General features: G+C 42.2%; 1 protein-coding gene across 2 annotated transcripts; it reads left to right on the top strand.

The window, feature by feature from the left end:
- The first annotated feature begins 14,185 nt into the window (after positions 1–14,185).
- Positions 14,186–25,061, top strand: paplnb (papilin b, proteoglycan-like sulfated glycoprotein). Of its 2 annotated transcripts, XM_037087431.1 has the most exons (14): positions 14,187–14,352; positions 16,420–19,206; positions 19,389–19,468; positions 19,816–19,925; positions 20,311–20,371; positions 20,486–20,588; positions 21,044–21,174; positions 21,385–21,702; positions 22,103–22,279; positions 22,363–22,513; positions 22,595–22,675; positions 23,130–23,286; positions 23,407–23,494; positions 23,902–25,061. In XM_037087431.1, exons 3-14 carry the CDS (start codon positions 19,415–19,417, stop codon positions 24,175–24,177), a joined length of 1,707 nt encoding a protein of 568 aa, XP_036943326.1. In that variant the 5' UTR covers positions 14,187–14,352; positions 16,420–19,206; positions 19,389–19,414; the 3' UTR covers positions 24,178–25,061. The 2 variants fall into 2 exon arrangements, with proteins under 2 accessions (XP_036943327.1, XP_036943326.1); XM_037087432.1 differs by having other exon boundaries at positions 14,186–14,352; positions 16,420–19,468.
- The last annotated feature ends 60 nt before the right edge of the window (positions 25,062–25,121 follow it).

Genomic DNA, 25,121 nt, shown 5'->3' with positions numbered 1-25,121 from the left:
AAGTATGAAGCAGCAGGAGTACAGTGCTTGTGTAAATATACTCCATTACACTCCATCAGTGGAAACAGCCAACAAAAAACTCAACAAATTGTTTGCGTAACTGAGGTGAATATAAAACACTTCCCCTGTATTATAGTTTCTTCTTCACTACATTACAATGATTTATCAGTACAGTATCTTTAATCTGCATGGTACATTTACTTACTAGTACTGAACGTCCTTAGTTTGTGTTGGAAAACAAGTCCGAACACAAATATGGCAGGTATGAGAGGAACTTACTCTTTCGACAAATGGCACCACGAGCGCTTAGCCTACAAACACACATTCTTACATTTTCTTAAAAAACAATCCCCAAAGGATTTGTAAAACATAGAAAACGGTTAGCGCTGAATGTACCTCTGCGTGCCTCTCCACACTGGGCCTATAAAACACGTTGGTTTATGTTTTTGACTCCTCAGTTTTGTTCTCTTCAGCAGCTGGCTTCAGGCAACCTCAGTCCCCGAAGGTCCTTGTAGGATTTACAGACGGTAGCAGAGGTCACATTGTTGTAGTTTATGACAGGTCTGCTGGATTTTGTTTTGTTTTGTTTTGTTTTGTTTTGTTTTTTACCTCTTCAGAGAGTTTCTGTGCAAAGCAGCAGATCTTTCATGACTCTGTAACTTCTTCATGTGAGCTCAGAGAATAATGGAGACGTTGATATTATTCCCTTTGTTTCTAGATGTTTTCTTTAGTTGTACAAATATTACTTGCCCCTTCTCATTGCCAGATGAGACAGTGATTTCATCATTTATGGGGAATTATTTTTGCCTACATTGCTGCTTGTAACTTAGAGATCAGAGAAACCGAAACCTGCAACTGCCCACACTCTCACTGGTTTGATAAAGTTTCTTTAAAATATGTTGTTGGTTTTTTTAACGACTAGATCACATATCTCTACAGAGATCACGTTGCTTTAAGTGCAAGACTTTGGACGCCAGTTAATACTTTTTTGTTACATTGACATTTACAGTAGCAGTAATTGATTCCAGCTACTTCCCTGCATGCAGGCGGAGTGTAAAGGAAACCCAAAACCAAACTCGGACCCTGTGCTCTGTATTAATAGTCTATAGGGTGCAAAAACACAGTGCAGGGGCAGAACGTGGCTGTGATCACTGAATGGAAACTGGGTCGTTGTGAGGAACCCATGGGGAACGAGCAGCACGGCCTGTGTACCTTATTCCTCACATTGCTGCCCCTCCTTCTTATTGAACTCACTGTAATCCTTGAGAAGCGCTGAATTAAAGCTGATGTTTGCAACTTTTTCCTCAGAGAGAGCCACTCTGTCTCTACAGCACTGATATTAAAAGCGACCCTCCCTTCACATTGTGATCGATACGTCTCGCGCTTTCTGCCGACTGGGGAGTAATACCTCTGGCGCTGGTGAGGTCGCGACCTAAATGGCTTGTCCCAGGAGGGGATAGGCTGCATACAGTATCATCTTTCTCACGGCAAGATGACTTCATTGTCAGCTGAAACCGCCGAAGCCCTGAAAGTGATAAGGATTTCCCCTCAGGTAGCAGCTGAGCAGACACACAATGCCGCCCCCCTCGACATGTCACTGTCTAGTCCTCCGGTGAAAGAAATTATAGGTTCCTAACAACTGTCCCCCCCGCACATGTGTCGGCATGCATGGCCATTTTCAGTTAAGTGGAAGTCCCATAGTCCAAATAGTTTTGAGTTCAAGTTAAAAGGTTGCGGTCGTGAACTTAGGATGGATTGAAAACAATTTCAGCTATACCAGTTTTGACATGTGTTGATGCCTGTTTGATTTTATCATTTGATGGTGAATTCCAACAGAATTCCGACAAACTTAGTTTCACTTGGCTGTCGCCTTGCGACGTCTAAATGGCCTGTTGTGTCGTGTGACAGTCTGCCACATCAGGAACTGACGTGCTGCTCAGAAAACAGGCATTTATCTAGGATGACTTGGGCTATGGGACACACAAAATGACTTCCTGGACTGGAGATAAATATTTCCTGCGTTTAACGATGTTTATACACATCTGATAGTGTGTGTACATGGAGCTGTTGTGTTATTTCTTACTTGCACATCGTTTCCAGCCACAGTTGTCTATTTTTACCCTCTGTTTTTCGAAGTCCTTTCTTTTGTTGCCATTTGGAGACACAGCAAATAGCAACAGTCATCTTTTTATTTACTTTTGGTAACATTGCTGCAGGTATTTTGTAAATTCAGATGTTCAGATGTTATCTATGGAAGCACATTTCTGCCAGTTAAATTAAATAAATAAGATAAGATCTAAGCCTATATATATATAAATATCCTATAAAATATCCTAATCATGATATTAAAAAGGCATCATTATGGGATAAAAATTATGAGATTAAATGTTGAAATCATGACATAAAACATCTGAATTATGAGATAAAAAAATCACGATTAGAAAAAAATATATAGATTCTTGACATAAAAAAATCTCTTCTCATCTCTTAATTAACGTGATAAAGTGCCCCCCTATGTTGCCCTTCTACTGGAAGAGGTGGTGAAGTCCTCTGTCATCACTATAAATATATCACAACTCTCTGCCACCTGGTGCCCCTTTTAGTTTTTCACCACTGCCTGTGCAACATCTTGAGCCTCCACCGTTGAGAGGAACTGCAGAAGCAACATTTGAATCCCTGCGTTCCATACCCACTATCAGTTACTTTTCCTTGAAAGTGAGACGTGTGCTTGCAAGGTTTTAGAGCTGCAACCAGTAAATTAATGTGTGACTTCGCTGACTCATGTAATTGTGAAGGTGTGATGGCTGAAGCAAAGCTTATCTATGGCAGACTGTGAGGGGACCGAACTGTGTCATGCCAGATATAATCCATGTCTAGTTCTATGGTGTCAAAGGGCAATATGACAGAGGAGAAGCCAAAAATAGGCTCACAAACAAAGGCTGTGACTGAGGGAAAGATGAGGGCAGTCATAATAAAAATCATTATAGACTCGCGTGCGACTGTCTGCGATATCAGATGACACATGCGCATGATGTTGGTTTTTGAAAATTGCTTTATTAAGCCATGCAGACACAACAATACAGATGATGCACTACAGGTTCAAATAGGCCGGGACCACAGTAATAAAGAGCCCTCTAGGGTGTCCTTCTAGTGGAGAGAACGTTATGAAATGTCCTCAAGTGTGGTCTTCCAGTTCACTATAAATGTATCGTGACTTGCTGTTCACTGGTGCTCTACCAAATACAGCTAGTGCCTTTTTTTTTTACCCACCCCTGCCCCTCAAACATCCCGAGTCCACAACTGCTCATGACCCCATGCCTTTAACGACAGCTCATCCACTTGGATTAGCAATCGCTTACAGACCTTTTTGACAGATTTTGTACAGCTCGGCATTAGTTTCACAATTTCCCAGACAGTTCTTCCCCCCCGGCCTGAGCTGTACACACTGCAGATCTCTCTTCCCTCTTGTACATGCACACACAAGCATGTGTACACCTACACACATCAGAAAGTTTATCTCCACCATCGGCTGTGAAATACTGGGAGCCCCAGTCTGCTGCTTTCAGTCCAGAGCGACAAGTGTTAGAGAGAGAGAGAGAGAGAGAGAGAGAGAGAGAGAGAGAGAGGCTTTGTGATATCAGAGCCTGAGACAGGGAGAGCTGCCGAAAGCTTGACAGGATTAATGGACATTAGCACATGAAGTCGTGAAGAAAGCAGGAAACACCACAGGAAATGCCTCAGAGGGTGTGTAATGCTATCTCTGATCACTGCCCAAGTGGCACCCACATTATGTATGCAGACGTGGTGGGAAAATACTGGGGGCTTTTGTACGCTCGGCACACAAGTGAGATGCTAAATATACTCCGAAATCTGCAGCGTACTTTAGAAAGCGGGATTGTATCGTTGCTGTTGTAGGACATCAGATATTCTGGTGGGACTTGTTAGATAAACTATTACAGTTTTACCAATCAATGACATTCTTAGAGTCTATATTCTGTTGATTTATGTATTAGCACTGCACCGCCATGATGGCCTTTTTCTGTGTTTTTAGCCGTGAAGGAGGGTGAGATGAGCTGGGTTTTAGCTTCATGTAATCTGCAACCCCGACCACCAGATACCACTATATTCTACACAATGTTTTAATAAGAGGCATTTGATCAAAATATTATTATGTAAGAGTATGTAACTGTTTACATTTCAGTCCAAAGTTATAGAAATTAAATGTCAGAGTGGGCCACCTTTCGTAACTGCTAACTGCTGCTAGCTGTTGTAGCTAGAAAGCACAGTTAGCTCTGCAGCTAGCAGTCCGGACTGGGAGCTCGGGCACTATTCTGTTTGTCTTGATCAAACACAAAACATTTTTGAGGTGATTTAGTTTTTATATCTTCTGAAAGATTTCAAGAATATAAATCATTTTTAGAATTGTGTGCAAAATGTCAATAACTAATGTTTCTAATATATTTTAACAAGCTTGTTTGCTAACTGAGCTAATGAGCTAACATTCATGGACATATAAAGAAAACACAGTTAGCATTGGTCAGGAGTTACTCTGGTGATGTGCTGGCCCTATTTGTTGAGGGCATGAATTCAACAGTTGTCCGGTTCTTACGATTTACCTACTTAGCCTACGTATGAAATCCAGCTAATAGAAGGTTTGATAAGATCTCCTGCCTGAACGGTCTTGCCCCTCCTGTGTATATTTCACACTCAGTGAAACAGAAAGACAGCAGCGAGCGACTTGTCCAACGGGCACAGGAAGAAACGCCTGTGTGTCTGTCATTCACGTCATTGAGCTCATACAAAATCAGGGGATACAAGTGTACACTTTGTTATTGCACTCAGTTCACTGATTAACAATGAAACTCTTTGCTTTTGACTCAGCCGTTGTGCAAGGATTAAAATAATGAAGCAGGACATACAAAGCAGGTGGCTTGCAGGTGCCAGCATGAGCTGTATTTCAGAACAGAATGAGTGTTATCGTATCGGGACGGTGATCAGATAACATTTAGAACGTGTTTTTTTTAAAATTCATCATGAGCAGTTTATCCTTATTTATCGACCCAGCTCAAGTAATGTGGGAGCCAGAGGGAGCTGCTCCCATGAAAACAGTACAATACAACATCCTTTGGGTCATTGATACATTACCAACCATTACTGTAATAAAAGATGATGGATTTTTATGTAATAAGCATTATTTAGGTTGATGATTTAAATAGACTGAAAGAAACTAAAGAGCTGCTTTTTGCTGCCAAACCAGAACACCGCACATTTATGACTTTCTATCTCATTATTTTGACTTTCTATCTGGAAATGGGCTTACATAGTTTATGGCAGGAGCTGCCACGATGTGAAAATTTCTCTCCCTCTTTCTCGCTCACTTAATCTTACAAGATTATAATTCTAACTCAAAAGTTTATGGGACAGAAATCGGAAACAGCGTGCATGTTTTGTCCTGTGTGGCCAACCATAGCATGAGACTGGGTGATGCATTTCAGAAGCCCAGAAGAAGGAGTGTGACTTGTGGTGTTACGTAAAGGACATGAGTGTAAGAGGAGCACAGACACACCTGGAGCCGCGCAGCCCATTAGTGTTCGACCTTCAATAGAGAGCATTTCAGTGCATCTTGTCTGCTGTTCCCGGTCCTTTTCCTCTATTTTTAACATGTCATCGTTACATCAGTACCTGGTGTCAAGTTGTCCTCTGATGATGATGTCATTGGGTGAGGTAACCGACTGATCCCAGGAACTCCCTCACACAAGTGCTCATTGTGTTGTAAGTGGAGTCTATAATCTGTTGTGTAGTCTATTAGGAAAGTATTCAAGCGGTAACAGTTGACAAAGGTGGCCAAATATGTATGAACATGAGGGCGGTGTTTTTTCTAGGTGTGAGACTTGGGTGCTTATATTTGATGAGGGATTCTGGTGTCTACCACCAAGAGGCCACTTTTTTTGTTGTTGCAGTTTTGCGATTTTTAATGATTTTGGATCATTATTACCACTGCCATATATGTGTACAATAAGCTGGATAAACATAATGATAATTCTTGCTGAATGAGTCCACAGAGGATTAACTACCAAACCACACCACAACCTCTGATGTCAACTTTTCAGCTGTGTTTTACTTTGAAATTGGTATTGTGGTTTCTAAACCAGGGGCCGCTTTGACACCATCTCTTGTGACTGACACCTTTACATGTTCACTTTAACAAGTGGAAATGGGAAATGTCGAGTCCTGCAGCCACCCTCCGTTCAGCCCACATCTCAGCTTCCCAGAAACCTGATCCACTTCCTTGACTTCAAATCCATCCCTCATAATCAAGCTTCATCTTTCCTTTTCCCATCATCTGTTAGTCACGTTTGCATATCATGTTTGAGTCTGACTGGAGTCCATCAAACCACCCACTCAGCCTCGGCCTCAGGAAGGTGAGCGGCAGGTGGGGGGCTCCGTTTGAAACGGGTGTCTGTTCTCCTCATCAGCCGCAACTTTGAGAGTGCGATCAGGGGAAGTCTAGGTCATCAAACCCTGAGAGCCTCCGGCTCACCTCAGACAAACTTTGGTTTCACCTGCCACAAAGGGAGCAGTGTTTAAAGCTTTAAACAAGAGCCATCATTATCAAGCTGTGAAAGTGAGAATGTGTGTGAAATCTTTAAGTCTGAATATTTGTCTGTGCCTGAGTGTAATCCTGTAAGTGGCACTTCTCCTCAGTTAGGAGAAAATTCAATAATGATTTTGGAGTACAGCTTAAACAGTTTACAAGAACACAAAAATATGTTTCCTTACATACATACAACACGCTCTCATACGTAAGTGTGACTGACCGAGTTTATGAGTTGCCAGTTATTCCCAAGATGACATAAATGACCGGTGACGGCAAGCTGTGACAGGAACGATGCACCAGACCGGAATGGTTGCAGTTAGGTTAAGTTTGGGTTCGAAAGCTACTTAGGTCAGGTTTAGTGCTTGGAAAGGTTCGTAAAAGATCATGGTTAAACTTAGTCATCGTTGACTTTTGGTTTCACACAGGACTCTCACAGCCAGTGGCAGACTCAAGATGTTTTGGGGCTGGGACAAAAAAAATAATGAGGGCACGCCAGCCTCCTTGATATGCAAATTTGGTTGCTCTTTATACTGTGTCACTTGACACTTGCTCCCATCATACGTACTAGTGGCTAAAAAATAAAATAAAATAAAAAAAGTAAAAATTAATGGCAACCAAAAATGCTCTTTGGGTGGTCAAGTAGTTGTTAAATATCTAAAATATAATATAATTAGTTTAATATTGTTGCTTGATTAGCTCAGAGTTTGAGATATCTATATCAGAGATGTCAGAGAGCAGTAGTCAGCCAAAGCTCAACATTTTGGGAAATAATTGTTTACTTTCTTGCTGAGAGATTAGAAAATTGATACTAGCTTGAAGCTACAACCAGCAGGAAATTAGCTAAGCTTAGCATAATAGAAAAGATGAGTTGAGGGAAATCAGCTAGCTTGGCTGTATCAATCAATTGCCCCCCATGGTGTCCCCATATTAAAAAAAAAAACCGTAGTGAAAGTGCTCCCTTGGCAGATAAAACATAATAAATTGCCCTTCCGGTGCCCTTTTCTGCATGCTGGGGCCCCACCGCTTATTGTTGGTGCCTTTTTTTTTTATATCTGCCCCTCACCCTCAAATATCTTGAATCCGCCACTGGCAGGGAGCAAGTCTTTTCATCCCACTTCCAGTCGGCATGATAAGCTAAGCTAGTAGGCTGGTGGCCAGCTTCATATTTAGTACACAGACGTGAGATGAGAAAGGTAATAAGTGTATTTTTAAAAAAAACAGTCCGATGGATACTCAGAGCAAATGGACTGACACAACACCATGTTTGGAAACTTCAACAAAGTTGTTTGTGGTCATTTGCAAAAAGGTCTCAATTTCCTTAAGCATGTTGTCAATATGAGAAAAGGTCATTAGAACCAGGCTGGACCAGCCGACAGGCTTCTGAGGTAACGGCTCTCGCTAGAATGTTCTAAAAGGAGCTAAGATGTCACCAGAAGGCTCTTCTCCATCTCCCTCCCTTCTATATAGATAGCGGACAGATGGAACTAGGCTGTCGCTTTGCTAAAGTTAGCTATGCAATTAGTTCACACACTAATTAGCTGTGAGAGGAGCAGAGGCACACCAGATTTCCCCAGTGTCCAAAACCCGTTTCCCAGCCCTGAATAAGAGTAAATGAGGTCCTGGCAGCGGCAGCAGGAAATATCCAAAAAGAAAAACATGGCAGCGCCTGTGATACAAGACAGGTTTGTCAAATAGTTGAGGCAAGTGTGGTTCAGCTGTGGGAAATGAGAATGGAAATGTCTTCGAGGTTGTAGGACAAGGGTATTTTGACATTGCGTAATCTGTGGTTCCCAACCAACAGGTCAAGAGATGAATATAAAGAGCAATCAGTGGGATAGGAAGGCCGAAAACAATGTGTTTGTTTGTTTGACACACTCAGAGGGACTTACATCTGTTACAACCATCTTGTTCTTTCACTACAGTACTTTGAATGATTAGATCATAAAATCATGATCATATCCCATATTGTTTTTAGTAGCTTATAATTTTCAAGTTGTTTTACTTCAGCATTTTTCAGAAGTTATTATTATTAATTCTTTAAGATGTTAAAGATCTGGCATTGATAAAAAAATATATATATATTTATTTTGTTCTTCCATTTAAGAACCCTGCTTTAAAAGGTCACAAGCTCCACTTTTAAGAAATTGTATGTAATAAAGTTTCTCAAGTTACAACGTCACCACAAAGCACATCCATATGGCACTGTAGAAGTATGATTCAGGTGAGCTGGCGTTTTATTTTCACTTACAGTAAGCGTCTCTCATGCTGCTGTCTTTGCTCAGTACAATGTGGTTTCATTTCCAGAGCCAGTCATTCCTGCGAAAGCCACATTCCCACATGCTTGTATTTGTTGGTGCTGCGAGCCAAGCGTAGCACTTCATTGGAAAAGAAAAAATAAAGTCCGACGAGTGTTGCCTCAGTCTGTTTATGTACGTATGAGCACGTGTGTGTGTGAGTGTGTGCTGAGGGGAAAACTGAAGCCCAAGAATGTGGGGAGGATATAAAACAATTAAAGCTCTGTTAAGGGAGTGTAGCGCTGGCAGTCGTCTCACATCAGGTGCAACAGAGACCCCCCGACAATGGACTGCTGTGGGCCGGCGAGCGCATCGATGTCATATGTATCCCTTATCATGAACGGGGGGGGGCCAAATGCTTCACTTGACTGACACTCTGAACACATTAGGCATTCATAATGGACACGAGTCACGAGGAGGTCAGCTCGATGCGCTCCACCTTAAATTACATCCCCGTGATTTGAAAAGAAATACCCCAGTTTATCTTCCCGAGGTCTTCGATCAGGATCACCAGTGTTCGCTCTGATTTTTCTGGCCTTGTCCGCCAAGATATTTTTATAGGCCTAACCAATACGACCGATATCATACCAGTCAGATGAGTCATTTTTAGTTTCTCCCAGCAGGTGCCAGTGGGAACATAAATCACACATTTTCAACAATCTGGGTTTGTTCTTCTGAGATGAATCTTGGGGGAAATAGTTAAGCTTTCCATCCGACTCTGACAAGCGAAGTTTCGTAAGAGCTGGGCTTCTGAGCAGCGCCGACTTCAGATTGTTGTTTTACTGACAGGGGAGAGGAAATTCTCTGGCATCAAATAAAAGCGGGGGAGGTCTCGTTTGGAACATTAGCTATTCATGCACTTGTACTCCCCTGGAGGGACGAGATCAGGAATCCCACCCATTTACCAGAAAGAGGCAACGTCTTGAGGAAACTGATCCAGATCTGAGAGCTCGGGGTGGAGCGCAGCTTAGCTGTTTTTTCTTTTTGTTCACCTTTTTCTTTTTTTTAAACTACAATGCCTTTTTTTTAACAAAACAAACATTTTTTCAAAAGGCATTCATCTTTTCTTTTTGGGGGATTTAACTGTCACTCCAGCCCAGAGAGACTGACATTTGAATGAAACTCTAAACAACACTTTAAATAGAAACGCTTTTCAAATCTCCAAGGTAAAAATTTTGCACCGTCTGAAGGGCAACTTGCTTTTGTTTCGGGTTTTAATCCACAACACATTCCTCAAATTGCTTCATAATGCACATTCATCATTCTATTGACAGACAGAGAATAACAGCAGCACTTGGTCCTTGACACATTAGACGTTCTGTAAAGGCCTACACAGACACACAGCTTGTCACATGTTCCTCATCAGTAACTTGTACTTTGCTGACTTGGGTTTTTCATCCCATAATGTTTTACTTAGTGTGGTGCAGTTGGCAGTTGATATGGCGAGGGCCAAAAGTTTGATCAACCAAACTTTGTTCTTGAGCTTTGACCTGACTCTGCTCTGGGGATGTAAAATTAAAGCTGTTTTCACTTTACTCAATAGACCATATTCACAAGGCGGCCATTTCCCTCTGACATCACACTCAGGGTGGGAAGCTCAATATGAGAGACAATATGTTTCAGAAAAGTGTACATTCGTTCAGATGTATCAACACACTGTTTTGGAGACATCTGTCTAAACCTGGAAGTGAAACACACCGGATGTAATCAAACAGTAACCATAGCTAGGAAGTTGCTGAATGCTAACATCAGACCATATCATTAAAAAAAATACGAGATTATAAAGTTAGTGTTAGATGTTTACACATCCAGCAGACGCATTTCATTTGGACTAGCTAGAAGCTAGAAATATGTTCACCAGCTGTCGGTAACTGAGTCTCTGTGCTGTTTGGTGCTGGGCAGATCGCCTGCATTGGGTTTATGAGAGCTAGATGCAGCCAGAAACTGACACTGATGAAAGAGGTGAGACATAAAACCAGACTAATGAACTGAGGGGAGATGCAGAGCTGAGTGATAATCACATCCGGACTCATCACTGCTGCCCCCTCTCACATCACTTCACCGATGTGGATGTAGAGGAAAATAAGGTCCCCTGAACACCGTTTGGAGCTAGAAAGTTGGCAGGGTCCGCCAAACAAAGTGAAACAGTGTGAAAATGCGTTGTCCTTTAAGGTAAGTTTATTTATATCTTCAGGGGTCTGGATTTTAGCGGACTCAGATGATTCTGAGGTCTCCCAAGATTCACCAGCCGGATGTAGAGGTCCATTTTCTGTTTCTGGCAAATTTCAGTGCCGTCAAAAGAATATCCATCTTACATACTTTGCTGCAATTTCAACACTTTCAACACATGCTCCAAAGGTCAGGGTTTTTTGCTTTTATGTTAGTACTTGCGTTTGACATTTTGTTCTGAACTCTTTCTTGTACTGTGCTGTCCAGTGGCAGAGTCTGAGTGTTTAAGGGGCAGGGGCCAAAAAAATTAAAAAGGGGCACCACATGTATGAGGGCTGTACCATCATGTAGAAAGTCATGATTTCTTAAAAAAAAAAAAAAAAAAAAAAAAAAAAATAAATAAATATATATATATATATATATATATATATATATATATATATATATATATATATATATTTGTTATATTGTTACAGAGAAGAAAAAAGGGCACTTCAACACAGTATGTCCACTAGAGTGCCCTCATTCATGTTTTATCTACTATAGGGGCATCTGAGAGAGCACTCTCAACATGGGGGCACCAGGTGGAATGACCACTGGTAGTGTCTATCTATGTAATATATTTCAGGCTTTTTCTCTTTCACTGCTTCACCCACCGCACATCTATAATTGCCCACTTGTGTGACCCAATCCCCAAACTCAAGTCAAACCACCCACGTATGGCTTGCCCCCTATAACCACACGCCAATCCCCATGATTCCAACCATGACAGTCCCCACGCAGAGACTCCATCTCCTTAGGAGTCTGTGTTCTCAGTATCAACAACAATATCCCCACAGAACCAGATGGAGAGCCATAAATCACAGGCCCATGCACACCCCGGAGAGTCCATAAATAGTGTAAAGGCTCTGAGGGTAAAGACATCATGGCAAGCCCCTGGTTCCCCCAAGGGTCCCGAGGGCCGAGGCAGCGAGTGAGCCACTGGCCCATAACTCTCCCATTCTCTCGGTGACACGGAGCCTTTTTATGCTCTCGCTTACTTGAGTAAATCATAGAGGGGAAACACTGCCGCGCACTATTTCTTCAGCTCCGGCCAGTGATGATGGTGGGCTGTCTGAAAGCGTTCTGCAGAGACAAACCAGATGTTGGCGTGGAGATATTGTGCGTGAGACAAAGAGAGAAAAAAGAGATAAGGAAAGTTATCAATAACAAAAGTTATCTCCAAGTGATTCCGAGGAATGTTTCTACCCGTGCCAGACGCCTGGGTTGAGGAGAAAGCGGCAGAAAATTAAAACAAAAACGACCAAAGAAAGGAATTTCCCCGTTAGTCATAAAGTTTCATTTCAGACCAGACTAAATACACTTTTAATACATTGTCTTTTTTTTCCCTCAGTGATCTAACACCAATCAGTAACAGCCAACATACAGGAGCCAGACCATGACAACTGATACATTTAATCCCTGCATAAAAGGGGTTCAAGCACGGTCACAGTCTGAGGGGTCAGGCACTTGTTGCAAGTTTGTTTCTGCTGAACCCCCCATGTGTGAATCTATTTTCTGAGGCACCTATGACATTCATCTGGACCACAACAATGTCCCCTTTCTCCTCGCCACCTCACGCTCGACTGGCTTCTCTGAATAAGACCCGGGGCGAAATAATCCATACCCCTGAACCCCCACACAGCACTCGCATACATAGAAACACACACATGAATACACATGTTGGCACTTAAATGGTCACACGTGTTGGGACTCATGGAAATGTAAGTCTATCTTCTCGCAGAATTTATAGGCACACACCTGAAACCTTTAGCTGAAGGAAACGCCTAAAAATGATATACTCATTCACATGGAGGAGCAAGTAAAACACACGGTTGCAAGAGACAATATAATGCGAGTGAGAACTATAAGGCCCAAATAGCTTCCACCAAAATTCAGCTATGCAACACTGCCCTCTTGTGGAAATATTGGCAAAATGCAAAAAAAACTTTGCTTCATTGATTCTGAAAAATTGTTTAGAACTATATCAGAACAAACAGGAAATTAATTGGGGAAAAACACCCAAAAAGCAGTGGTGGTAACGCATAAGAACAGAAACTACACCTCCTCGGTGGCAGTGACCCCACCAGCAGGACAACACGCCCTGACACACCACAGAAACTGCTCAGGAACGGCTTGAGGAACGCAGCGAAGAGCCAAAGGTGTTGACCAGGGTGCCAAATTCCCCCGGATCCCAACCCAGTGGAGCAGCTGTGGGACGTGCTAGGACGAGTCCGATCCATGGAGGCCCCACATCCAGAAAATTACAGAACCCAAAGGATCCACTACAGCCTGGTGCCAGGCACCAACGGGACACCTTCTTATGGCCTTACCTTGACAGCTTAGAGCTGTTTTGGCTGCACATGGCGAACATGCACATGCAAAATATTAAAGCTGCAAATGGGGACAAAATTGAGAAATGTTACAAAGCGAAATAAACTGGCACTGAATGAAATCTAAAACACGACAATGTAGGGAAAATATGAGCAGATCTGTGTTGTTAGACATTTAAAAAATGCACCAATTCTAACTTATATAGAACAGAAAAGTAGGTTTATTTCTGTACTTTACAAGTAGGTGTACATCAGCACTGTGGCAGAAACCTCTGTGGTACAGCTGTTGTACCTCTGACATTAGGTTGTTATTTATACCCTTGTGGTTTGTACCTTAAAAAGCCCAGTTTGGTGCCTCTGCTCAAGAATATATGTGTAACTTTTTGGCAACCCAAAAGGTGCATGTTGTTACCTTGAGGTCCGATATCCAGCCACAGGGGGTTGTGTTAGTGTGGATTGTACAATGGGGGACATAATTGGACTCCTACTGAACCTCTATTCCTGTGTGCTTCTCAAAAACAGTGTATTTTAGCTATTTGTCACTGAATGATCAAAGGGTACAGATTGTGCTCACTGATTTACTGACCCTCAACTCTGGACATTTAGTTGTGAACACTAATGCGTTGAACATATTGTGAATCTGCATGTCTCTGTGTGAGGGCAAATTCCCATTGAAACACACAGACACACTGCTCACACAACTAGTGCTGCTGTGTGAATTGCTGATAAGCAGCATTCGGAGTTCGGTCTTAAATAGCAGCAGCGCGACCACCGCCCTCACCTAGAGTGAATATAGTTTGTAGCTTCTGTGACGTGGGCCGCGCCTGGAACAGGATCCACGCTTCACACACAATCTAACTTATCTTCAGCCTGCATGTTGAAAACATCCTGGATGCTCTGTGAATAACCACAGAAACAAGTAAGAGCTCATCTTCTCACTTCACGCTTAAATGTAAATATATCAAAAGTAGGTCTACTTCTGCAGTAGTAAATCCAGATGTTTCTAGTTTTTCCTTTGACTTGCTCTGTTGTGTTGCTTGTGTCTGTTGCTGCTAATACCTGATGCCTCTGTATGCCTCAGTAAAGAATTTTGTTGCACTTTTACCTCCAAAAATTCTCTTTTCATAGCTTATTCAATTGAATAAGCTATTAAATAAATATTTTTGTAACATGTTGTGCAATGCAATTTTTTAAGCACTACAGATACAAGTAATCCATAATGTAATGCATTACCTTTATATGTAATGCTTAAAATATTGCATCAACTTCATATAAGTAGAAAAAAAAATATTTCATCTATTTACATCAACTCAACATGTCATCAGTACTTTGCATTAAATTTCATACTTTGTGTGGAATGCATGCTATTGAATTACATAGACATTTGAAATGTAATTCAGTTGAAATTAGAATCATTTTTCAATGATATCCAAGAGATCTCAGATTGTTTGCCATAAGACTTTATGAGTCTATTTGTTTATGTTGTTGTTGTTGTTGTTGTTGTTGTGCATAAAAAGAAAACATAAGCTCATCTGATGACCATATAGTCACTTTTACAATAAGATGTTGTTGCAGCTAACTAACTGATCTGCTCTTCTGGGAGGTTTTACAGTAAATGATCCAAAACTTAATCACAAATGAATAATTCTTTACTGTTCCTCTAATACTTCTAATATTACCACCCACTGTCAGAAGGAGTGTAGTCTTCCCCCTCACACCGGCCCCCCTGCAACAAGTTGGTTTGCCATGATAAGAGACTGAAGGTGGTGAGGTCACCATTGCCACTCCTTATCTTTACAGCCATTTAAAGGGAAGATTCTCTGTGTCGTCTCTTCAACACGTTGTTAAAACATGTGGATTTTCTTACTGTTTCATTCCGTGAGGTGGCCGAAGGAAAAACACTGGAAATTCTGCTGTTAAATGTATTTAAGAAGAGTTCGTTAATGCTTAAGGAACATCTGTACAGCTTTCTCAAACTGAGCAGTGTATACTCTACATTTATTAAGGTATGAAAATGTAAAGCATATAATTTCCACAACACTCAGAACATACAAACTAATTTTATAGGTTATAGTTTTCTGCCCGATAAAACTTAAAAAATAAAATAATTTCTATATTTATCTTAATTGTTAAAAGTTAGAACTTTTAGAAGTTAGAACAAAACTTTTTCTGCTCGTACAACTTAAAGGTAATGGTCTACTTTACTTACGTTATGTAAAGTCACCTTTTCTACAGTGTGCTTTTAACATGGTCCCATATATCAGCTGATGATTTGTTTCCTAGTGGAGCATCCTTTACCAAATGAGCCATCAGAGGGTGCCATCTCACTGTCTTCTTTTCTAAAACTCTTTCTGCTTTGAGACGCCAGAGTAAGTGTCTGTGTGGGAGCGTTGTCGGACCATTTTATTGACCTTCAAACTGCTTGTGTTTGACTCTGCCTTGAGTGAAAGGGAGACAGATAGACGGATCAGAGAGAATGGATAAGAGATTATATAGTGTGTACCTGTGTGTGCATGCGAGTGTCAAAGCCACACACACACACAAACACACACACGAGGATGAGGTTAATCTGTCTGGCAGTGAATAGGCCGGGCGGAGGGCTGGAACCACGTAATCTGATGTCCCGCCTGCCGCTCACACGAGCCAGCAATGGTCTGGACAGGGGAGGCTGTCGCTCAGGATAGCTGCCCTAAATGGATTACAGGATAGCGCATGTCAGTGAGAGGACACCTGGGCACATAAACACTTAAACCTACACACACACACACTGTACACACAGGTGCACAAGCGGAGGAGATTACTGCAAGTTTCACCCCCTGCAAGGAGCTTAGACTCCTTACCAGCTGAGAGAGGGAAAGGTCTCGGTGCTGCTCTGCGGGTTTTTGTCACATTTCTCAGCCTTTACCTCCCAACATTTGAATTCTTTCCACCCCTTTTGAACTTCACACTCGTCGGCTGCTGGCTAAATGATTCCCTTTTCTTCCAGATATTTGTTTCACTGAAGCCTGACTTGAGTATCGAGCGCCTTGAGAGCTGCTACAGCAGGAGAATGGAGTCGAAGCCAGAGCCAGAGCCAGAGCCAGAGCCAGAGTCTGAGGCCCAGGCCCAGGCCCCAGACAACGCCGAGGCCGGGACCCTGGACGCGTCCGGCTTTGAGGTAACCGCCGACCGGCTGGAGCAGCTGATGAAGAGCATGGAGGTGCTGCTGACGGACGTGGAGCAGCTGCGGAGCCACTGCAGCCACCAGACCACCGAGCTGATGCGTGCGGCCGTGGACCTGAGGAAGCAGCAGGACGAGCTGAAGGAGAGCTACGCGGATCTGTCCAGGGAAATGCAGGAGATCATGGATTCAGTGGATGAGCTGTTCAGCACCAAGAGTGCCTTTGAAGCCAAAGAGAAGCAGGCACAGAAACTGAACCGGCAGCTCTGAGGAACGGAAAGCGTCTGACGGACTGTTTCTCAATGAGGAGAAAAACAAAAGAGAAACTGTGTGTGTGTGTGGGGGGTGTGGTTTTGAATTTGGATGTGTGAGTTCTGATTTAAATTCTGGTTTGGATGTGTGGTGAGATGCTGAGGTCTCCATGGCTTTAATTAGATTCTTTAATGGCATTATATAAACTTCTTGTTGTGCAACTTGTAAGGTCGGTATCAGTCAAACACTCTCACAACCCAATCGCCACAACTTACCATTTTTTCATGTCACGACTTTGTGATCTTTAAGTTAAATTTTCTACGTTGTGAAATCGCTGTGTTTCTGATCGGATTAGGTTTTGGCACAAAAAGTCAGGATCAGGAACGGCTCACGCTTCGTCTCATCAAAAATATCCAGTGGTTTCAGGCTTTTATGTGTTGAGCAGTAAACTCTGGCTTGGCAGTCTCGCACAGCTGTCACCCCACCACTGTACCCATCCTGTGGAAGCCCATTTCAGCAAGTTAAAGGGAAAAAATGGAAAAAATGAATGAAAAGTAAGTTATCAGTGCTGAAAGGACGCTAAGAGACAACAACCAGCCCACATCCTGCTCAGCGCGCTGCCCATCTGACAAAAGCAAGAGTCCTCAATTCACCTGAGTTTAAGGCCCTTTATGGAGCACAGCAGACTCAACCCTCGTGATGTAAAATGACAATTAAGTGAACATTCAGCCATTAACCTTTATGATTATAGGATAGAAGGTCAAAATGATGAGATCAGAATTCCAAATTATTACACAAGAAGTCAAAATTTTGGGACAAATAGTCATAATTTTGTGAAAAGACGCTTAGTTTTCAGTACATTATTTCTTTAAAGGTGCACTATGTAGTTGCATGTGTGGCACAAGAGTGGCAGTGAGGACCAGGAAATGCGTTACCTCATGTTAAGGCATCATTCAGTAATGAAAACGAAGACAGTTTGTTTATGTAAGCTTAAAACAACAGCCTAGAGGGTTTTTTTCTATTTTGATTAAAATGTCATCCCGAAAAACTCCGCAGTGCACCTTTAACTGGCTGAAATTGGCTTCCGCACCACCCCTTCCACGTCCCAACATGTAAGTCAGCTCGCCGTGTAGCGTGAACGTATTGTACCGGAGAAATCTCACGCGCAAATCCGAACATCCGTAGTTTGCGGCACCAACATTTTGCCCTGGCGACTGAAAAGCGCCATGAAACATGCATGATTCTGTGTTACTGCTCTTAGTCTAGTAAATGTAACAATATGCATTAAAGCATCACAAATTGCAACCTCAAAAATAACCATAAAGTTAATGAAACACACACACATTACGAGCTCTCCTAGGGTACAATTTGTTGTACTTTCACACTAGATTGCCGTGTGCTGCTGTTTTTAACACAGGCGATGACAAGACTGCGCGGGCCTACGCTGCGTGTCGACGGATGATTTACTATCACTTCTGCTGTCATTGTATTTTTTCTTTTCTTTTTTTTGCGCCCACCCGCTAACAAACACACATGTCACAGCCACGATTTACCGTCACCAAAGCATTCTACGTTGACAGTTAAGTATATATGTCTCTCTCATCAGCCCGGATGACTCCTGCAGCTTTAATCACTGTTGGTACATCCTCCATATTCTCGTCCCCTCCAGGCACATGCTCCACTGTGGTTTCTCCCTGAAATAAACCAAAATAGATCCTCAAGGCGATCTTTACCTCACGCCAGCTCCTCTTCTGTGAATTATTGGTCTGTGTTTAGTGGTTATGGGATGTGTGAAAGGGACACTCAGTGGCCAGCATCCTAAAAAAAACTTCATATTTTCTGTCAACCCTCAAATCTCATTTTAGTGTGTTTCTTATGGAAAGGCTGAATGGATATTATTGCTTTCAAATGTGCAATTCATGTACGGCAACCATTAAATGATGTGTACCAAAATACAATGTTGTCTTCTTCTGTACTGGCGTAAATCGTGACTTTACACATTTTTTGTAGTTTTTCTTTTGCTAACTTCATAATTGTTGTTTTTGATCATTTGGCTTAACAGATGAGAGAAATAACTACGACATAAATAGTCTGAGGGTGTTAACTGCAAACACCCTGCACCAGATAGAAGAAATCACAGCTTATATTCAACATCCCAAAAGTCCCAAAATCTTTTTTCGGGGGAGAAAAAAAAAACAACTGTTTCTCTGTGTGGTTGAAACCTGACACTTTATGGGTTGTGGTGTTGGTGAGCAGAGAGGGTGAGGAGATAGAAAGCTGGGTGTCAGTGCCTACATTTACTGCCGAGGCGCACATCTCTCTGGACTGCTGGCCGAACAGCTGGCGATTCACTTCAAGAAGGTAAGATTAAAGAGGACCTGGTGACAACTTTTGAAACACTTTGCATATTTAATGCAGATTTTCATCATTGGAAAAGAAATCACAAAGGATATCAAGAAATGTTGGTATAATCAGATGTGTACATTTATTAAATGCACATACCTGGATTCGATGTTTAGTTACTTAGTTTCTATTCTCATCAGAAGGTCTGCAGAAGCCTCTGGCAAACATGAACATCCTCCAAGTCCTGGGTCTCCTCGTGCTATCTGGACCGGCTTTTATTGTGAGTCTCACTTTTAACAATGTCAATGATATCGTGCCATTTCAGTGTAGAAAATATACTTTACTATGGGTGAAAATTGCATGTACAGTAAGGTACAGCATGTCCAAAATCTCAACATAAAAAAAAAAAAAAAGCCAAGCGTTCACACATGTTGTCTGCTGGTTTACATTATGCAACATTTAGGGGACGGTTAGTGGTTAAATGTTCCAGCTCCTATTTCTGCGTCTCTAGCATGCCCTTAGTGTGTGTCGGTGGTTCGGTGGTTGTTGGGCTGTGATATGATGTGTGAGAGTACTATGTGTTCCAGCAGCTGACCGAGTAGGAGTTTTGTGTATTTTGTTTTTCAGCTGACACGGCCAGCCGATGACTACTGGGGAGAGTTTGGAGCCTATGGGCCCTGCAGTCGCACATGTGGCACAGGAGTCGCCATGAGGACCAGAAAGTGTATCACGTCAAGGTAGGACATTTAGACGCAGGGTGATAGGACGGGGATGATAGTCTCATCTATTAAAGGGGCACTGTGTAGTTTTGGAGGAGATTGATTCAAACCCACAATTTTTCTATTTACAGTATTAATGAGGCTATAGTACAAACACAAATGTAATTTTTTTCATAACTGAACAAACACACTGTTCTCAGCAGAAAATAAGGTCCCCAGAACACTGTTTGAAGCTAGAAAGGTGGCAGGGTCCGCTGCATATAAACACAGTAAATTCACATGAAACTGTGTTGCATTTTGCTGTTAGGGGATTTGATTTGGAATAACTGCAGCAAAGATTCTTTTTCTGAGATGACTGATAAACCAAGATGTGTTCAATAGCATTATCTGCTCTCTCCTGCAGGACAGACGGAGGACATAACTGCCTAGGATCTTCCAAATCCTATCGAACCTGTAATACACAAGTAATCACCCTTGATTATTATTTTCTTTTGCCTCTCTATAAATTACATCCACCCTCAACCTGCACGAAAGTACCTCACAATATGCCAATAACACAGCATTTTTTATCACTGCAGGCATGTCCAGTTGGATCCAAGGACTTCAGGGAGGAGCAGTGCTCCCAGTTTGACAGAATGGACTTTCAGAACAAACACCACACATGGGTTCCTTATTATGGAGGTACAAGAGCTTTGATATACTGTACATCCATATAATCTGCGTGTGGGTGGAACTGCGCTTTAAAAGTTATTCTTGGTGTTTTATTCAATCCTGTTAGATCGGCAGAGGTGCGTATAGAAGAGGATTAGGTCCATTGTCAAACTTTTTTCTAACAATTCCAACTTTGTCAGATTTTAAATTCAGAATCCAAATTTGAGAAAAAAAAGTTAGAATTCTGAGTTTAAAGTGAGAAATTCTAAATGAAATCTAAATCTAATGTAAACAGTGGCCCTAATCCTCTTCTATAGGGTGTGGTCATGTACACATAAAAGACATAAATGTGAGTGACTCTAGGTTATGTCCGTCATAGCAGTCAACCCAAGTGCTGATTTTAGTTGAGACAGGTCTAGTGTTCACTGTGGACTGTAAATGTAGATGTCGTGAGTTTATTTTTAATGCCTGTATCTGCTCTGTAGGATCCAATCCATGTGAGCTGAACTGTGTCCCAAGAGGAGAGAACTTCTTCTACCGACACAGACCTGCAGTGGTGGATGGGACTAAATGTTACGTGGGCCGCAGTGACATCTGTGTGGACGGCATCTGCAGGGTGGGAACAAAACTAAGACTAAGATGACCGACTTCGAGAGCTCTACGTTGTACTGTTTTATACAGAAAGCCATTGTCTATTTTTCAGCACAGCTCTTTCTCAAACAGCTATCAAGTCTTTTGTGTTGCACACTAAGGATCAGACCTTCCACTCCTTAAGGCTTTAATACACCACGACCTTTCAAATTAAAAGTCGTGTGTCTCTCTCCAGCTCCTGATCCACGGAGACTTCATGGGCTTGGATGAAGACACCAATTCCGTGCACTCCTCTGCTCCTGTCGCCGTCGCTCCACACCCCAGGGAGACGCTCACATACATGTACAAGGCTGGTGTCTATGGCGAGTGCTCGGCCGCCTGCAACGGAGGCATGCAGTATCGCAGCGTGGCGTGTTGGGTTCAGGACCCAGTGAACCCCCGTGTGGTGGAGGAAACTTACTGCATCACCCAGCGCCTGCAGAGGCCAGCGAGCCAGCAGGCCTGCAACATGCACTCCTGTGCTGCAGAGTACAGCGTGTCCAGCTTCAGTGTGGTCAGTGCAGCAGAGAACCTAACTTTAGCAATTTGAAGATCAGACAGGCAGGGGATGGCTTACTGTGTGTGGCAGAGAGTTAAAGGAGCGCTATGCAGATTTGGAGAAGAGAATACAACATAACTGTAGCAGTAAAGTACAAGTAAGAACATGTAAATGCTTTTAGTTTTACTCTCTATACTTAATTTGCAGAAAAGTAATTCACTTGAGTACATTTTGCACATGACTTTTACCTTTACCAAAGTCATATTTTAACCCAATATATTTTACTCAAGTGGGATTCTTGGTTACTCTTTACAGCCCTGGCTACTTGACTATGTTTACCTATGATAATGCTCAGGTATTGAAATTGATCTGGTCATGATACATGTCACATTGTCTCGTTGCATATGGTGGTCAGTGCTCTGTGACTTGCGGGGAAGGCCAGCAGATGAGGGAGGTGACCTGCGTGGGCTCAGGAGGTGAACGTCTCCCTGACCACGCCTGTAGTGGGCTGGCAAGGCCATCTTCCGTCCAGGCCTGCCGCAGACCTGCCTGTCACACACACATCACCTGGCACGTGACTGACTACGGACTGGTAGGTGAACTGGAGCAACAACGATACTTATTATCCCTCCTCTACATCCACATCCTTTACGCTCTCCCGTCTTGTGTCTGCAGTGCACCAGAAGCTGCGGTGGTGGTGTGAGGGAGAGGAGAGTGGGCTGCTATGATACGGATTTGAACCCCTACCCAGAGGCCCGCTGTGGAACAGCAAGCAGACCTGTTTCTGTGGAGACATGCAACTCACAGGCCTGCCCCGGAGCACAAAGTGAGCCAAACCTGAACCGCTTCCACAGTCTTTTTTCATGGGTTTTATTGTTTGTTTTTAAGCAATGTGCTTTCTCTTTAGCGGTCCCAAGTGTACAGGACCCGAGGGCACATGAAACCACCATGAGAGGATTTGTGCCCCATGTTCCAGGAGACCCTTCAGGTATGTCGAGCATGCTTACTTTATGTACTTGATCGCACTGAATTTGTACGTGGGTATGTGTTGCCAAAGTAGTCGTAAACATGATGTAGAGAGTATTTTGAGAATGAATGTGCAGCCTGTTATTTGAGCTCAGGTATCATTCAGATTTTTTTTTTTTTTGTGGGAATTCATCCTCAGGGCAGCACAGAGAACGTGCCCTTGTGTTGTAATTACTGATGTCTAGACCGTGATTGCACTGCTTTCTCACTGCTTTCTTGTTCTTGCAAAGCACAAAGTGTTTCTTTTCATACAGAAAGTCACATTTAGATTCTAAAAAAATAAAACAAGCCAAATTTAACTGCAACCAAATGTAACCTTAACTTTCAAAAACTAAGCATAAACATATATTCCCACAGGTCTATGCCATGTATAGAAGCAGTCTGACCATGTCTGTGTCTGTATTTACTTGCTTTAGCTTCCAGGCCACAAGTAAACACTGCATATGAGCCGTACCCTTCTGTGATTGGTCCTCACTGTGCGCAGTCATTCTATGGCTGCTGTCCTGACGGGTACACCTCCGCCTCGGGGCCCAGAAACGAGGGCTGCACCCAAGAGGACTGTGTTCGCACGAGGTAACCCCTCCTGGATCCAAATCTTGTGGCCAGTATATGACACAAGTCTGCTGAAACTGATGAACAAAATATTGGCCTATTAGAAAGTGGTTCTAACATACAAAAAATATTCCTTCTCAGATACGGCTGTTGTTTGGATGGGGTGACTCCGGCTCAAGGATTCGGAAGGGTTGGATGTCCTGAGTACCGGACAAGTGTGTCAACTGCGGTAGGAATCACATTTTTTTTCCTTCTCGACAGAGTTGTTAAAAGTCCGCTACGTAGTTTCGGGGAATTATTATCAATTTCATACTATTTTAACTTGTTTATATGTGGCGGACCCTGCCACCTTTCTAGCTTCAAACAGTGTTCCGGGGACTTTCCTCTGACAACAACTTGTTTGTTAAGTTATTGAAAAAAATATATATTTCAGAGTTTTTATTATTACCTCATTAATATTGTAAATAGTATAAGTGTGACCCATATTGGCTACTAAAAACATTTTATAACACAACTTTTGATCACTTTTGTTTTACTCATGTCCCCCAACTTTAAAGAAGTTCAGCAGTAAATCCTCTTTAGCTAAAGACATAAAGATTTACTGTCTTTCTCTTTCTGTCCCTTCTCCCTGAGCAGCGCACACCACCACCACCACCACCTGTCCAGCAATCCACCGGAGCCGTGTGCTCCCTGCCTCGTGATGAGGGCCCCTGTGATACGTGGAAGGTCCGCTTCTACTATGACTCAACCATGGGAAAATGTACCGAGTTCTGGTATGGAAGCTGCCAAGGCAATGGCAATAACTTTGGGTCCCTGGAAGCATGCCAGAGAGAGTGTGGGGGTGTGATGAGGCAGTCCCCACCTGCTGTTCGCAGAGGGTCGCCCAGGGTTGCTGTGAGGGCAAGGGCATAACCATGCTCTCCACTAATACCTCCATAATTAAAAGGGATAACCAGGGTGAAGCATGGTATTTGTACACATGTAGTATTCACATATATGAAGACACAAACAGACATGTATTGCTAAATGTACCAAATCTAATCTTTCATTTAAACATCTGACATACACAGTACATTAACAGTTATCTAGATAACTTCACATTATAACTGATATGATCTCATCTCATGATCTTCATTGTTCTGATTTATTGGCATTTTGTTTGTAATGCTAAGTTCATTCATTTATGTATTTTGCCTGATACATCAGGACTAAAATTTGAAAAATGTTAATGTGATTCACCAACTTAAATCCAAAAGCTAATAAATAAATCTCCTATCCGATAACCTTGAAAAAAAACTGGTGTGGTTCTTTGTTGCCATATGAAATATGAAATGTTGATTTTACGTTCCTTCTATTGAACTATTAGTCAGGTTTTACAAAGCAAAATACAAAGGTTCTGATGTAACATACTACATTTACTGATGAAATTCAGTAGTATAGCTGAGGATTCTCATTTTTTGTTATTTTATGCTTGCTCTTTATACGCCTAATGCATTACATTTCATAGAAAAGTACTGAATTTACTTGCCAATTTGCCGATTAGAATTTTACACACAAAACAAATGATGAGTTTATCAGGCATTGTTATAGATTCAACCACACAGCATTCAGTAATAACCAGAATTGGGAGTGTTTCAATACAGTTACTAATTACCCTTTAAAAATGTAGTCAGTAACGCAATTCAAGTATTACAATATCAAAGTAAGATAACTTGATTCCTTTCTGTTTCTTTTGTATTACCTTGATACCAAACATATGCATGCATATCTAATTTCTGTAACTTTACTGCAATAAAGTCACCTTTTTTGGTTTCTGGATCATGTACTTCCATTACATTTTATTATTTCCCAAGCCT

Source organism: Acanthopagrus latus, chromosome 22 (genome assembly GCF_904848185.1).
Source record: "Acanthopagrus latus isolate v.2019 chromosome 22, fAcaLat1.1, whole genome shotgun sequence".
NCBI lineage: Eukaryota > Metazoa > Chordata > Actinopteri > Spariformes > Sparidae > Acanthopagrus > Acanthopagrus latus.
This window is presented reverse-complemented; position numbering and strand designations above follow the sequence as displayed.